Below are 16364 nucleotides of genomic sequence, written 5' to 3'. Positions count from 1 at the left end.
TGATCAGATGTAAGCCACCATCTTCAAACAAGCTCAGTGAAAGCCCTACCCATTTCCGAGGGCTCAGCAAGTTTAACCAGTGAGTGGCAGAGACTATGAATGTGCCAGATTCAATCTTCAATCTGTACCGAATGAGCTGACCTCAGTGGGATTACAGCAAGCGCACTATAAAAATCCTTAACACCCCAGAACACAGAAGGAAGAGTTAGCCAAGCGTCACACTACAGGCATACAATAGGGAGGCAGTGGCGCAGTGATATGGTGACTGGACTAGTAATCCAGAGACCTGGGGTAATGTTCTGGGGACGCAGGTACGAATCTCACCACGGCGGATGGTGAAATTTGAATTTAGTAAAAATCTGGAATTAAAAGTTGTAATTGTCATAAAGACCATTCCTTTAAGGAAGGAAATCTGCTGTCCTCACCTGACTCCAGATCCACAGCAATGTGATTAACTCCTAACTGCCCTCTGAAATGACCTGGCAAGCCACTCAATTCAAGGGTAATTAGGGATGGGCAATAAATGCTGGCCCAGCCATTTATCAGCCAGTGACGCCCACATCCCCAGAACAAATAAAAGAACAGATGACTAAACTCATCTGTGGTACATCAAGGGCTCGCTGCGTCAGCGCCAATTGTATCAGTTTCCATGTCAACACTACAATGAAATGAACAAAAATCTATCCAACACGGTCTTATATTTCTTCATTTAAAAATCCCATGCAAAATACACCACCAGACAATGGGTGGAATTCTCCCAAAAAAGTGTTGAATTTGCGATAAAACTGGAGTAATTCACACTTTGTTTTAGTGGGAGTTCAAACAAGAATTTCCCACACACTGTGCACTGCAGAGGCTACCAGCGTGAATACCATTAGATTTCAGGGGGTGGGGCCTATTCAGTAAAGTTTATTTATTAGTGTTACAAGTAGGCTTACATTAACACTGCAATGAAGTTACTGTGAAAATCCCCTAGTGGCCACACTCCGGCGCCTGTTCGGGTACACTGAGGGAGAATTTATCATTGCCAATGCACCTGACCAGCACGTCTTTCAGGCTGTTGGAGGAAACAGGAGCACCCGGAGGAAATCCACGCAGATACGGGGAAAACTCCATACAGACAGTGACCCAAGCCAGGAATCGAACCCACGTCCCTGGCACTGTGACGCAGCAGTGCTAACCACAGGCTGAAATCCTGCGCATGCGCAGCGGCCCCGGACTGTCAGCCTTCCGAGCTGGCGATCGAGCTGGCCAGCCCGGGTTCCCTGCAGTGCTGCCTTGCCACAACCCATGGCCCAATTACAGCGCCCCTGACCATTCCCAGGCCAGCCCCGACTCCCCCCCCCCTCCCCAACATCCAGCATTCTCCCCCCTCCCCCCAAAGTGCCAATCGTCCTCACCCCCCAGCAATGCAGACAGTCCCACAGTGCAGACACGCCCCCATCGCTGACCTCCCTCCAGCCCCCATCGATCCCAATGGTAGATTGGCAGCGGGACCCCCCACCCCCACTGATCGCCGCCAAGGCCTTGCCCCCATATGCCCTATGCCCCCTGGGCAGTGTCAAGATGCATCCTGGGCATTGGCACTTTGCCCCTGGGCAGTGCCAGGGGCACAGGATGGCATTGCCAGGGTGCCCATTCACTGGGGGCACCTCCCCCACCCCCCCTGCTCGACTCCCCGAGGGGCCGCCGATTGTCCCCCCCCCTTCACTCCAGTGGCATTGGGGCGCTAATTCATAGAGTCATAGAGGTTTACAGCATGGAAACAGGTCCTTTGACCCCACTTGTCCATGCCGCCCCTTTTTCAAACCCCTAAGCTTGTCCCAATTGTCCGCGTTTGGCCCATATCCCTCTATACCCATCTTACCCATGTAACTGTCTAAATGTTTTTTAAAAGACAAAATTGTACCCGCCTCTACTACTACCTCTGGCAGCTTGTCTCACCACCCTCTGTGAAAAAATTGCTCCTCTGGACCCTTTTGTATCTCTCCCCTCTCGCCTTAAACCTATGCCCTCTAGTTTTAGACTCCCCTATCTTTGGGAAAAGATATTGACTATCTAGCTGATCTATGCCCCTCATTATTTGATAGACCTCTATAAGATCACCCCTCAGCCTCCTGCGCTCCAGAGAAAAAAGTCCCAGTCTATCCAGCCTCTCCTTATAACTCAATCCATCAAGCCCTAGTAGCATCCTAGTACATCTTTTCTGCACTCTTTCTAGTTTAATAATATCCTTTCTATAATAGGGTGACCAGAACTGTACACAGTATTCCAAGTATGGCCTTACCAATGTCTTTTACAACTTCATCAAGACGTCCCAACTCCCGTATTTAATTCAGTTCCCCAAAAGTGGGGAGCTACTGTAATCCCCGTTGGAGTGAAACACTCTGGAAGGGTAGGAGAGGCTAGCGGGCCCGGAGAATTCAATCCTAAACCCGCTAATAGCATTTAAATGATATTTAAAATATTTAAACACCAGCCCCGCTTCCCTGCCGATTTCTGGCATGGAGCAGACTGCGCCGGAAAACCAGCGCTGGGGAACGCGAACGCTTGCATGAATCCTGCATAACACCCCCCGTGCAATTCTCCCAGCTGATGGGAGAATCACAGCCAATATTTTAATCCAGGATTTATTTTGTAAAATTGAATAATAAAAGTTCACTTTGACACTGTATGGATATTGTACGATATTCCTCCATGAGGAGTTATTTCATAGCATGTGACCACATGTACCCACAGCCAGCAGGAGCTGCCGTACAGCGATTAACAACCCTGCCTGACCTCTTCCCGCTCCAGCCAATTGCATCCACCCCTCACTGCTCTTATTGATATTCGCTGGTTCAGCGCAGGCCCGTGGTGCTACCAGGAACTTTGCAAACACTCATTTATTGGATAAACTTACTCGGATATCAAAGGAAGCTGTCAATTCATTTGACCACAAGGCCTTCTGAGGAGTTTTCCTTGGAATTAAAAGGAATTGTTGGGCAAATTAACCTAGTTTACCACGATTGCACAAGTGGCTACCAGACTTCTCCAATGGGAATTTGGGCAAGTAAGAAAATGAGTGTATGAGCCAGGGTACAAATAAGAATCAAGTCCAACAGGTTTATTTGGAATCACGAGTTTTCGGAGCGCTGCTCCTTCATCAGGTGAGTGGAGGAGCAGCGCTCAAAAGGGTTGTGATTCCAGATAAACCTGTTGGACTTTAACCTGGTGTTGTGAGACTTCTTACTGTGCCCATCCCAGTCCAATGCCGGCATCTCCACATCATGAGAGAGCACATCGAGAAAGTGCAACTTACCAGCCTTCTGATAGAAATTGGCGGTTTCATAGGCCAAAGCTGCAATCAGACCAGAGTTATGCTTCAATTCAATGGCTCTTGCGATGGTCACTTCAATGAAAGACAAATGAAGAGTCACTTTCTTGTGCAATAATGTTATTTGTCCTTCATCCTTTTAAAGCTCTATCACTTTAATAAAAGCAAAATACGGTAGATGCTGGAATCTGAAACAAAAACAGAGAATGCTGGGAAAACCCATCAAGAGTGTTGATCTGCAATAGATGACTTATCTATAGAGCCATCGCTCCATGCAGAATGCCTGCTTCCTGCACTTACCCATGGGTGAGAGAACTGGAATTCACTGGCAAGAAATCAAATGTTCAAAGTACCATGTTACCTGGAATGCTAACAACTCAGAGCTCTAACACAATGCAGCAGACGGACAAAAAGAATATGGTGCCTCAATGAGAACATTTTATTTTAAATACATTTTCAGGATGTGGATGTCTCTGGCAAGAATGCCATGTTTACCCATCCCCAGTTGCTCTTGCGATGAAGCTGCAGAATTGCAGTCATTTCGTACCACTTGCTGAGTCAGCACCGATCGTAGAGTCACAGAGGCCAGAGCCAGGTAAGCACAGCAGGGTTCTTGCTCTGCAGGATGTTAGTGAACCAGACAGGTTTTTGTGGTAATTAGACAGCTGCATGGTCAATTTTGTTACCTATTTCCATACTTCCTTTTAAAAATAAACTGAACTTAAATTACTTTGGTGAGATGTGAACTGATGCTTTCTGGGTTATTATTGCTCCATAACCCAACAACAGCCTTGAATTGCTAAGCACAGATTTATACTGAAGAAGTCTCAGTTATAGAGAAAGAATTGAAAGCACTGAAAAACACTGCCATCCAATCATACCTTCTTGAGCTTCAGCCTGACACTGAACGATGTAAGTGTCTAGAACCCGTGATTCAAGGTCCTTTCCTTTCTCAGGTGCTGTCACAAGTCTGCTTATTTCACCTTCCTTAGCAGATTAAAATTAAATTGAGTTAATCCCAACATCAGTTTGTGCATAATGAGATAAAATGAACAAATTAACAGTCGCTAAATCAATCGTCTTCTGACCAGATATATAGAACCAGCAAGTTACAGACCGATAAGCTTAAAGAACAAAAGAAAGAACAAAGAAAATTACAGCACAGGAACAGGCCCTTCGGCCCTCCGAGCCTGCACCAACCATGCTGCCTGACTTAACTAAAACCCCCTACGCTTCCGGGGACCATATCCCTCTATTCCCATCTCATTCATGTACTTGTCAAGACGCCCCTTAAAAGTCACTACCGTATCCGCTTCCACTACCTCCCCCGGCAACGAGTTCCAGGCACCCACCACCCTCTGTGTAAAAAATCTGCCTCGTACATCTCTTTTAAAACTTGCCCCTCGAACCTTAAACCTATGCCCCCTAGTAATTGACTCTTCCATCCTGGGAAAAAGCTTCTGACTATCCACTCTGTCCATGCCTCTTATAATCTTGTAGACTTCTATCAGGTCTCCCCTCAACCTCCGTCGCTCCAGTGAGAACAAACCAAGTTCCTTCAACCTCGCCTCATAGCTAATGCCCTCCATACCAGGCAACATCCTGGTAAATCTTTTCTGTACCCTCTCCAAAGCCTCCACATCCTTCTGGTAGTGTGGCGACCAGAATTGAACACTATATTCCAAGTGCGGCCTCACTAAGGTTCTGTAAAGCATCAACATGACTTGCCAATTTTTAAACTCAATACCCCGGCCGATGAAGGCAAGCATGCCGTATGCCTTTTTGACTACCTTCTCCACCTGCATCGCCACTGTCAGTGACCTGTGTACCTGTACACCCAGATCCCTTTGCCTATCAATACTCTTAAGGGTTCTGCCATTTACTGTATATTTCCTATCTGTATTAGACCTTCCAAAATGCATTACCTCACATTTGTCCGGAAAACATTGGTAGTGGGGTAAATTCTCAAATCCATTATCAAGGAGTTTATAGCAGAGCATTTAGAAAACAGTGGCAGGATCAGTCAGCATGGAGTTATGAAGGGAAAATCATGCTTGACAAATCTGTTGGAATTTTTGAAGATGTAACTCGTAGAGTTGACAAGGGGGAGCCAGTCGATGTGGTATATTTGGACTTTCAGAAAGCATTTGACAAAGTCCCGCATAAGAGATTATCGTGCAAGATTAAAGCAAATAGGATTGGAGGAAGTGTATTAACGAGAACAAAGAACAATACAGCACAGGAACAGGCCCTTCAGCCCTCCAAGCCCGTGCCGCTCCCTGGTCCAAACTAGACCATTCTTTTGTATCCCTCCATTCCCACTCCGTTCATATGGCTATCTAGATAAGTCTTAAACATTCCCAGTGTGTCCGCCTCCACCACCTTGCCTGGCAGCGCATTCCAGGCCCCCACTACCCTCTGTGTAAAATATGTCCTTCTGATATCTGTGTTAAACCTCCCCCCCTTCACCTTGAACCTATGACCCCTCGTGAACGTCACCACCGACCTGGGGAAAAGCTTCCCACCGTTCACCCTATCTATGCCTTTCATAATTTTATACACCTCTATTAAGTCTCCCCTCATCCTCCGTCTTTCCAGGGAGAACAACCCCAGTTTACCCAATCTCTCCTCATAACTCAGCCCCTCCATACCAGGCAACATCCTGATAAACCTCCTCTGTACTCTCTCCAAAGCCTCTACGTCCTTCTGGTAGTGTGGCAACCAGAACTGGACGCAGTATTCCAAATGCGGCCGAACCAACGTTCTATACAACTGCAACATCAGACCCCAACTTTTATACTCTATGCCCTGTCCTATAAAGGCAAGCATGCCATATGCCTTCTTCACCACCTTCTCCACCTGTGACGTCACTTTCAAGGATCTGTGGACTTGCACACCCAGGTCCCTCTGCGTATCTACACCCTTTATGGTTCTGCCATTTATCGTATAGCTCCTCCCTACATTATTTCTACCAAAATGCATCACTTCGCATTTATCAGGATTGAACTCCATCTGCCATTTCTTTGCCCAAATTTCCAGCCTATCTATATCCTTCTGTAGCTTCTGACAATGCTCCTCACTATCTGCAAGTCCTGCCAATTTTGTGTCGTCCGCAAACTTACTGATCACCCCAGTTACACCTTCTTCCAGATCGTTTATATAAATCACAAACAGATGATAGAAAAGATTGAGATGATAGAAAACTGGTTGGCAAAGAGGAAACAAAGAGTAGGAATTAATGGATGCTTTTCAAATTGACAGGCAGTAACTAGTGGGGCGCCACAGGAATCAGTACTGGGACCCCAGCTATTCATAATATATATTAATGATTTGGATGAGGGAACAAAATATAACATCTCAAAGTTTACAGATGATACCAAATTGTGTGGGAGGGTGAACTGTGACGAGGAGCAGAGATCCTTCAGAATGATCTGGACAGGTTGGGTGAGTGGACAAATCAATGGCAGATGCAGTATAATTTGGATAAATGTGAGGTTATTCACTTTGGAATAAAAAATAAGAAGGTAGATTACTACCTAAATGGCTGTAAATTGGGAGAGGGGAGCGTGCAGCGGGACCTGGGTGTCCTTGTGCACCAGTCACTGAAGGTAAGCATACAAGTGCAGCAGGCGGTACTGAAGGCAAATGGTATGTTGGCCTTCATTGCGAGAGGTTTCAAGTATAGGAGCAGGGATGTGTTGTTGCAATTATACAGGGCCTTGGTGAGGCCACACCTAGCGTATTGTGTGCAGTTTTGGTCTCCTTTTCTGAGGAAGGATGTTCTTGCTGTCAAGGGAGTGCAGCGAAGGTTTACCAGGCTAATTCCGGGGATGGCAGGACTGATGTAGGAGGAGAGATTGACTAGGTTAGGATTGTTTTCACTGGAGTTCAGACGGATCTCAGAGACTTATAAAGTTCTAACTGGACGAGACAGGGTAGATGCAGGGAGGATGTTCCTGATGGTGGGGGAGTTCAGAACCAGGGGTTACAGTCTGAGGATTCAGGGTAGACCATTTAGGATGGAGGCGAGGAGACATTTCTTCACCCAAAGAATGGTGAGCCTGTGGAATTTATTACCACAGGAAGAAGTTGATGCCAAAACATTGAACGTACTCAAGAGGTGGCTAGATTTGGAACTTGCAGCGAATGGGATCACAGGTGATGGGGCAAAAGGAGGATTAGGCTATTGAGTTAGCCATGATCGTAATGAATGGCGGAGCAAGCTCGAAGGGCCAAATGGCCTCCTCTTATCTTCTATGTCTATGTTTCCATGTGGAGCACCTTCCAAACAGCAGGCCGATAAGCCAATGCCAGAGGACACAGACAGGCACAGGAACACAATTATATCCAAATAAAGACATCAAAATCAATTCTCATCAACTGGCAAAATGGTGCCAAATTGCAAGACTATTATTGGAGATTTTCCCTGTAGACTCGTTGGATAATTGTAATTATACAGGGCCTTGGTGAGGCCACACCTAGCGTATTGTGTGCAGTTTTGGTCTCCTTTTCTGAGGAAGGATGTTCTTGCTCTCAAGGGAGTGCAGCGAAGGTTTACCAGGCTAATTCCGGGGATGGCAGGACTGATGTAGGAGGAGAGATTGACTAGGTTAGCATTGTTTTCACTGGAGTTCAGACGGATCTCAGAGATTTATAAAGTTCTAACTGGACTAGACAGGGTAGATGCAGTTAGAACTTTATAAGTCTCTGAGATCCGTCTGAACTCCAGTGAAAACAATCCTAACCTAGTCAATCTCTCCTCCTACATCAGTCCCGCCATCCCCAGAATCAGCCTGGTAAACCTTCGCTGCACTCCCTTGAGAGCAAGAACATCCTTCCTCAGAAAAGGAGACCAAAACTGCACACAATACTCTAGGTGTGGCCTCACCAAGGCCCTGTATAATTACAACAACACATCCCTGCTCCTATACTTGAAACCTCTCGCAATGGAGGCCAACATACCATTTGCCTTCAGTACCGCCTGCTGCACCTGTATGCTTACCTTAAGTGACTGGTGCACAAGGACACCCAGGTCCCGCTGCACACTCCCCTCTCCCAATTTACAGCCATTCAGGTAGTAATCTACCTTCTTATTTTTTATTCCAAAGTGAATTGTGATTAAGACATAAATAGCAGGAAGTGCTCAGTTCAATGAGCTGAGGAGAATGAAATTGGCCAGGATGCTCCTCTAGGTTGGGGCAAAATTAGCCAGTACCCAGAAACCAACACTTGGGGAGGAGGGAAAAAGTAAATTCATTGCGCAATCCAGGAACAGCAAGCACAATCTTTTCTGCGCCCTCTCTAATGCCTACACATTTTTCCTGAAGTGCAGCACCCAGAACTGGATGCAAAAAGCCAGTGAGGCCAAACACTTGTCTTACACAAGTTTAACATAACATCCTTGCTCTTGTAGTTTATGCCCCTGGCTTTACACTTTTTAAACTGCTCTCTCAACCTGCCCTGCCACCTTCAGTGACATATGCACATAAAAAGCCCGGTCTCTGCTCCTGCACCATTTTAGAATTGTACCCTTTCATTTATATTGTCTCTCCACATTCTTCAGACCAAAATGAATCACTTTACATTTCTCCGTATTGAACTTCCCGTCACTTGTCCACACATTCCACCAGGTCCTTTTGAAGTTCTACACTATCCTCCTCACAGATTACGATGCTTCCAAGTTTCATGTCATTGTAAATTTTGAAGTTGTACCCTGTACACCAAGGTCTGGGTTATTAACATTTATCAGGAAGAGCAAAGGCATCAATGCTGTTAAATCCAATAGTCATACAATGATGGAGTCTGAAGCCTGCACCTCAAGGTAGGGAGAATGGAGTAGGATGGGATGGGATATCTTCCCCTGTGCCATGCACCATCCTTACATAAGGGAGCAGTCTACACCCACAACTTCATTACGGCTAAATCACAGAAAAGGATAATTGGCAATCAGTCAGGAAAGGGAAAGAAAGAATGAGAAAGCCAGATTGGTTACCTTGATATGTTTGAAGATTCCAGCTGCGGTCCTCAAGCTTCTGTGTACATCTTTTGCTTCATCCACTGTTATACTAAAAATATATACATCAACACTAATACAGACTACTCCAGGCCAGAAAAATGAGAATGGTTGATATTAAATTACGTGTTTACTTACTCTTCCTTTCCGGCTAGTCTGGAAGCATATTTTGTGTGCCACAAAGCTATATTAAACTCCATGGAGACCAGATCAAAGATTGCATCCTGTTGGGCACTATAAGAGCAAAAGTGAAATATTCTAAGAAATCTTTGTTTGATTAAAGGGATGAGAAATCTGTATCAATCTACCTTGATGTACAACCTATCGAGGAGGCTGCTCTATACAGGCTGACAGAACAAAGAGGTGCCCTTTTGCATCTCTTTTAACTGTGAAGAATATCCATGGTAATATGCATCGTAATTACACTTAGTAGGCCAGAGGGAATTTAGGTGCAAGTTGTTAAGTTACCACTGGGATTTGAAAACAAGACAGATAGGGAAAAACAGTTTCTGGGGCTAAATCAGCAAACATGTGCAAATAGCTACACAAAACCTAATAACATTGCAAATAAGACCTCAACAGTATCCAACTGCACAATGTTGGAATGACATTGGGGCTTTACAGAGGGTGCAGTGCAGGTTCAATGGGGCATCATCCAGTACCAGGAAATACAAAATAGGGAGAAAGAAAGAAATGGCTCTTTTATAAAGATTGTTTGTAGATCAGACAGAAGTGTTTTAAATTATGAAAGGATGAGACCGTATGGTTAGAAACAGACTTGGTGTTGCCAAGGAGCAGCATGTAATTACAGAAGGTGCACAGAGGTCAAGAATCGATTCTTGGGAAACTTGATAGGGTTTCTCAGTAGACAAGCATTAGACCAAGAAAACAATCCAAGTTGTTTAATGGTGGCATTAAAAAAAATGGATCCCAAGACAAAGGAGGAAAGGTTAGGAGGGATAATCAAAGAGGCAAGTTGTAAGGAGTAGAGGGACAGATGGTTAAGGGAATGAACAACAGGTTATACTGTAAGACCCTTTGGTCACGTCACTGTAGTATTATGGGGGCCATCTGCAGGAATTGCTGTAAATAAGGAAATGGGAGGGAGGAAGGGACTGAGAAAAATTACAATTGCCAGGTTTGGGGGATTGAGCAAATGGTTGGAACTATGAACTGAAAAACCCCCGGTCCCAGATGGACTTCATCCTAGGGTGTTGAAAGAAATGGCTAGGGAGACTTGATGCATTGGTTTTCATTTTCCAAAATTCCCGAGATAGGGCAGCACAGTGGTTAGCATTGCTGCCTCACAGCACCAGGGACCCAGGTTCAATTCTGGCCTTGGGTCACTGTCTGTTGGAGTTTGCGCATTCTCCCAGTGTCTGCGTAGGTTTCCTCCGGGTGCTCCAGTTTCCTCCCACAGTCCAAAGATGTGCAAGTTAGGTTGATTGTCCATGATAAATTGCCCCTTAGTGTCACAGGTTATGGGGATAGGGCCTGGATGGGATTGTCATTGGTTCAGACTCAATGGGCCAAATGGCCTGCTTCTGCACTGTAGGGATTTTATTCGAGGACTACTGCGTGCCGGGGGGGTGGGGGGTGTGTGGAGAACAGACACGATCATGCATCTGGGGGCCAGGATAACGGGGATGGGATGATTGTGTGTTAATTTATTCATTTAGGGTGTAAGTATTAAAATTTCACTTCATAGCTCACCACACCACTACCTTTTTAGCAGGAAGTTCACAGAATCACACAATTCTTATGACACAGAAAGAGGCCATTTGGCCCATCAGGTCTGCATCTGCTCTCCAAATGGGCATCATGACAGTGCCATTCCCCTGCACGCCTGCACATTCATTGTTTCTATTCAAATAATCGTCTAATGTCCTCCTAAATACCTCGATTGAACCTGCCTCCATCACAGTGCATTCCACACCCAAACCATTCACAATGTGAAAAAGCTTTTCTTCACATCACATTCTTTGTTGAAATAGCTGTTCCCAAAATCTTCCTGAATGCTTGTCTGATTTAAGCTAATATCCCCATGTCCTTTTTTAAAATTCATTTGTGGGACATCAGCATCGCTGACTGGCCAGCATTTATTGCCCATCCCTAGTTCCCCTTGACAAGGTGGTGGTGAGGGCCTTCTTGAATGCACGTGCTGTGGGTTGACCCACAATGCCGTTAGTTAGTGATAAATGCTTCACTCTTATCTACCCAATAAATTTCTTTTGAACTATAAATTGCAATCAAAACACTGGTATTTCTGGGGACACAAGCCTCGAATTTATGTAATTTTCCTCAGTCTAACTCTGCGAATGGTCTACTGAATCTGCACTGCACTCCTTCAGAGAAGAGCTGCAGTATCCAAACTCGAGATAGAGCTCCAGATGTGATCTAACCAGAGATAAAAACAAAGCTCTGGAAATACTCGACAGGTCTGACAGCACCTGCAGAGAAAGAAACTGAGCTAACATTGAGTCAAATATTCAACTCTAAATGTTAACTCTGTTTCTCTTTCCACAGATGCTGTCAGACTGCTGAGCATTTCCAGAGATTTCTGTTCTATTTCAGATTTCCAGCATCTGCAGTATTTTTATATTGGTGATCCAAGCAGAGCTTTGCATCATGTAAAAACCTTGCTCCCCTTTACATTGTTGTCTTCCAGTTATAAAAAAATCTTATTGAATGCCTTCTGGAAGTCCAAATAAGCTACATCCTGTTAAGATCCAATTGGGACCAAGAACATTTTGTTTAAAGTAGATAAAATTTGATATTCCGGGTACCTACTAAGAGAACAAAGCCACACGATTCCACAGGATTAAACAAACAAAATAACTATACAAAGGCTATCTCATTGAATGTTTTTAAGGCAAGGATGGATAAATTTTTGAACAGTAAAGGAATTAAGGGCTATGGTGAGTGGGCGGGTAAGTGGAGCTGAGTCCACAAAAAGATCAGCCATGATCTTATTGAATGGCAGAGCAGGCCCGAGGGGCCAGATGGCCTACTCCTGCTCCTATTTCTTACATTCTTAAAGTCAGCAAAGTAAAGCAATCTACAATATCCATCTTATACTTTAACATTCAGAATTAACATGAGATAAATAAAAATTAATAGTCAAACATCATTTTGTACCATAAATGGCAGATGCAGCCAAGACAGTTTGCACAGATTTCTCAGCAATCCACCCAGACGTCAGTGACAACGGAGAGTCACAAAATCACGTTAATACTTGGTTTCCCGAATGATGGATTTCCTCAAAAGCTGCAGACTTGGACTGCCTCAACAACTGCTCACCTCCCAATGGTTCAATCTCTTCTCCAAGGACTACATTCCATCAGATTCACAAAGCTAAACTCCTGCCTCTAATTACTGGCACAATTCCAACTCTTTTGCAGACCACTAACTTCACAAAGTTGGCAATGCCCCTGGTTTTCTCTGAATTACAGCCTCCCAGCTGTACCAAGCTATAAATGGTTCCCAGAGCATCCCTGAGCCCTAACTGCCTGGCATGGCACCAGTGACCTTTCACCACCTTCTGAGCTCCCTAGGACATCTGAGCTCGAACTGCCTGGAGCCTAACAGTTCCCCATGCTTCTCTGGGAGTTGTGAACCACACAAGGTCCAAACTTCAACCATCAGCCCTCCCCCAGCAAACATCAGAAATAAACCAGAATCAGAGAACCTTCTTAAGATCCACCCAATACCATTACAACGCAGTCTGTCAAACTTTCAAACTAATTTAGATCTAGCTCCCAAAATAAAACATTTCTCTGGACTGCACTTTTTTGCCAGAAGTGCAGACATCTCCAGCTAAGTAAGTCCACCTGCTGTTTTATGATCTTACCTTTCTAACTATTCACCCCTATCATGTGCATTAGGCTCCAAGCTGCTTTATTTGCATTTATTCTATTTTCTACTGTTACACTTTAATCTTCCCAGAACTAAAAACACCCTCTAAATTATTAACTATGAACTATAAACTAGATAACCCATCCCAATCCATAAGCATTCCCCAGTCTACTCCATTAATTACTTCCTCAAAAAATTCAATTACGTCATTCAGCATGCTCTCATCTTTACAAATCCATGTTGACTCTGTCTAATCTGCTCAAATATTTACAAGCGTTGATTCATGCAACCCTTATTTATAGATTCCAATAATTAGAACCTGCTGATCGAAACGGTGTACAGTATTCCAGCAACCTTTTAGTGAACCCTACTTCCCACTTCACAACCCTTATCTACAACTGCCTGGTCCCATCATTGGTTTACTTCAGCTGCTAGGGATTGTTGATTATTAAATACTTCTACACCAATAGCAGACAATGCTTGGTTTCAAAGGTTACCAAGCAGGTTAAAAAAGACTCCTTAATGTTTGGACTGCCCTCCCTATTCTTTATCTTTCCCCTTCTGGTAGACACTTAACTACTATTATTCCAATAGCAATGTATAAACATATGTTCGCTCCCTCTAATCAGCTCAAATTTCTCTCCAAGTGTTCAGTCATTCTCTCCTTAATTATAGATTCCAACAACTTTCTTGCACAAGATGTTAAACTAATTTCTATAATTTTCAGCTTTCTCTCTCACCCTTAAATAATTGAACCCAAAATCTGCAAAACAGGTTTTAAAAGGAGCCAACTGAAACCGATTTGAAAACAAGCACACACTGACGTGCATTAGAACTTGACTTTTTTCACTTCCTCATGCTCTAAGTTGGGGCAACAGCCACTCTGCAGACATGAATGGGGAAAAGAGAGTTACAGGTAAGGCCAAATGATACCAAGTAAGGCAGCGTGGAGGTTAAGTGGGCTAGAACCTTATACATAATTACATTCAGGAGGGAAAATTTGGAAGCACAAACTAGAAACATGGGGCTTGAGTTTGTAGAAGAGCCATATAGCTGTGAAAATGCCTTCAGAAATTGTTTTCTATCAGGCATGGTGTAGTATGCATTGACCTGTGTCATCTAATGAGCCAGTCAAATCAAATCATAATGTCAATAGAGGAGAGTGTCGATACACAATCTTCAAGAGGGAAACACAGATTTTAAAAAGCTATCAGTATTTCTTGCATGACAACACCCATTCTGGTTTTAGACCGCAGAATAGCAAAGAATATCTGGACGTCTGGACAGTTTACCCTGCAAAAACCAAAGAAAAGCAGTTTCCACTGCAGCACCTTTCAATGAAGTCATAGCCTATAGTCTTTTTTATTCACTCGCAGGATGAACAATGCTCGTAAGATTGCATTTATTGCCCATCCCTAACTCTCCATGAGAAGGTGTTGGTGAGCCACCATCTTGAATACAACTGAGGGGCTTGCTGGGCTATTTTGGAAGGTAATTAACAGTTAACCACATTGTTATGGGCCTGGGATCACAAAGAAGCCATGATGTGGAGATGCCGGCGTTGGACTGAGGTAAGCACAATAAGAAGTCTCACAACACCAGGTTAAAGTCCAACAGGTTTATTTGGTAGTACAAGCTTTCGGAGTGTTGCTCCTTCTTCAGGTGAGTGAAGAGTTGTGTTCACAAACACGGCATACATAGACACAGACTCAATTTACAAGATAATGGTTGGAATGCGAGTCTTTACAGGTAATCAAGTCTTTACAGGTAATCAAGTCTTTACAGGTACAGACAATGAGAGTGGAGAGAGGGTTAAGTACAGGTAAAGAGGTGTGTATTGTCTCCAGCCAGGACAGTTAGTGAGATTTTGCAAGCCCAGGTAAGTCATGGGGGTTACAGATAGTGTGACATGAACACTGTCTGTACCTGTAAAGACTTGATTACCTGTAAAGACTCGCATTCCAACCATTATCTTGTAAATTGAGTTTGTGTCTATATATGCCCTGTTTGTGAACACAACTCTTCACTCACCTGAAGGAGCAACACTCCGAAAGCTTGTGCTACCAAATAAACATGTTGGAATTTAACCTGGTGTTGTGAGACATCTTACTGTCACAAAGAAGCCAGACTCGTTAAGGATGGCAGATTCCTTAGTTATAAACTGCTGGCGCTCTCAAGGAGGACTGAACTCTCCCCTTTCCTCATTCTAAATTTTTATATTTCAGCACTGACTATTAGTTGATATACAGAAGTTTACTAGAGGAGAAGCTGCATGTGGCATATCCACAGTTTTTCAAATTACCAGTTAAAATAAATATAAACAGAGTAAAGTCAGTGTTTTATTTTTTCATGGCTGTAAGTATCACTAGCCAGGCCATCATTTGTTGTCCATCCCTAATTTCTCCATCGATCAGATGATGCAATTATAACTGAGCCGTGGTTTGGGTTGATTGTGGTCACTAATTATGGTGAGATAAACAGAAAGCAACCTGTCTCACTTTTGTATACCTCCAGACAGCAGAAAGAGGGGTCAGTTCTGATACAGTGTAAAAGTTTTACAGGATCCTAGAATGTGATACAAAAATAAAAGTGATTTAACTTAGTCTTCTTTGAAAATGGTTGAACCTCTTCTTTTGATCAGTAAGTTTATGGCTCATGAATCAACATGCTCATTTGTATGCAGTTATTGTTGTGTTTGCCTCATTTCCATGGAATGTTAATCTGCTGACAATTTGCATTGTAAAAAGCCTCAGCCATAAAAGTCACTATTAGAACATTCAGTTTTTTTTTAAAAGACGCACACACACACACACACACACATTCCCATTGTTTAACCCAGAGCAGAATTTGCAAGTCCTGCATGAGTCCTCAATATAGTTTGTGTTAAGTAGCTGTACGGAGTTTAAATTCTGGCCATGGCTCTTCTCTGCAACAGTGACCTGCTTTTCTATGAATAGTGTTATTATTAAAGCTACTGTAGTCATGAAGTGTGTTGCATGGAGAATGGGTTACTCCACCGTAACTCAAGAGTACTAATATTCCCCTCCCCACCCAGAGACCCAGTCCTTCCTTCCTACAGTTGAGGATTTGCATCTGGATGGATTCCTAGCAGAACTGTTATCACCATATAAGAAAGGTCTTGGGTATTAGGTGGTGCGCTGTATGATCACTGCATTCTCC

At 43.8% G+C, this 16364-nt stretch overlaps 1 protein-coding gene across 1 annotated transcript in view; it reads right to left on the bottom strand.

Annotated features, from left to right (window-relative positions):
* Positions 1-16364, bottom strand: part of brox (BRO1 domain and CAAX motif containing) — a 53373-nt gene that overhangs the window by 12279 nt on the left and 24730 nt on the right. Inside the window, exons 4-7 of the mRNA XM_078212157.1 lie at positions 9468-9563; positions 9309-9381; positions 4198-4303; positions 3302-3391 (exon numbers count right to left, since the gene is read on the bottom strand). Of these exons, the coding sequence (XP_078068283.1) occupies positions 3302-3391; positions 4198-4303; positions 9309-9381; positions 9468-9563 (365 nt within the window). The remainder of the gene's footprint in view (positions 1-3301; positions 3392-4197; positions 4304-9308; positions 9382-9467; positions 9564-16364) is intronic.

Source organism: Mustelus asterias, chromosome 5 (genome assembly GCF_964213995.1).
Source record: "Mustelus asterias chromosome 5, sMusAst1.hap1.1, whole genome shotgun sequence".
Taxonomy (NCBI): domain Eukaryota; kingdom Metazoa; phylum Chordata; class Chondrichthyes; order Carcharhiniformes; family Triakidae; genus Mustelus; species Mustelus asterias.
This window is presented reverse-complemented; position numbering and strand designations above follow the sequence as displayed.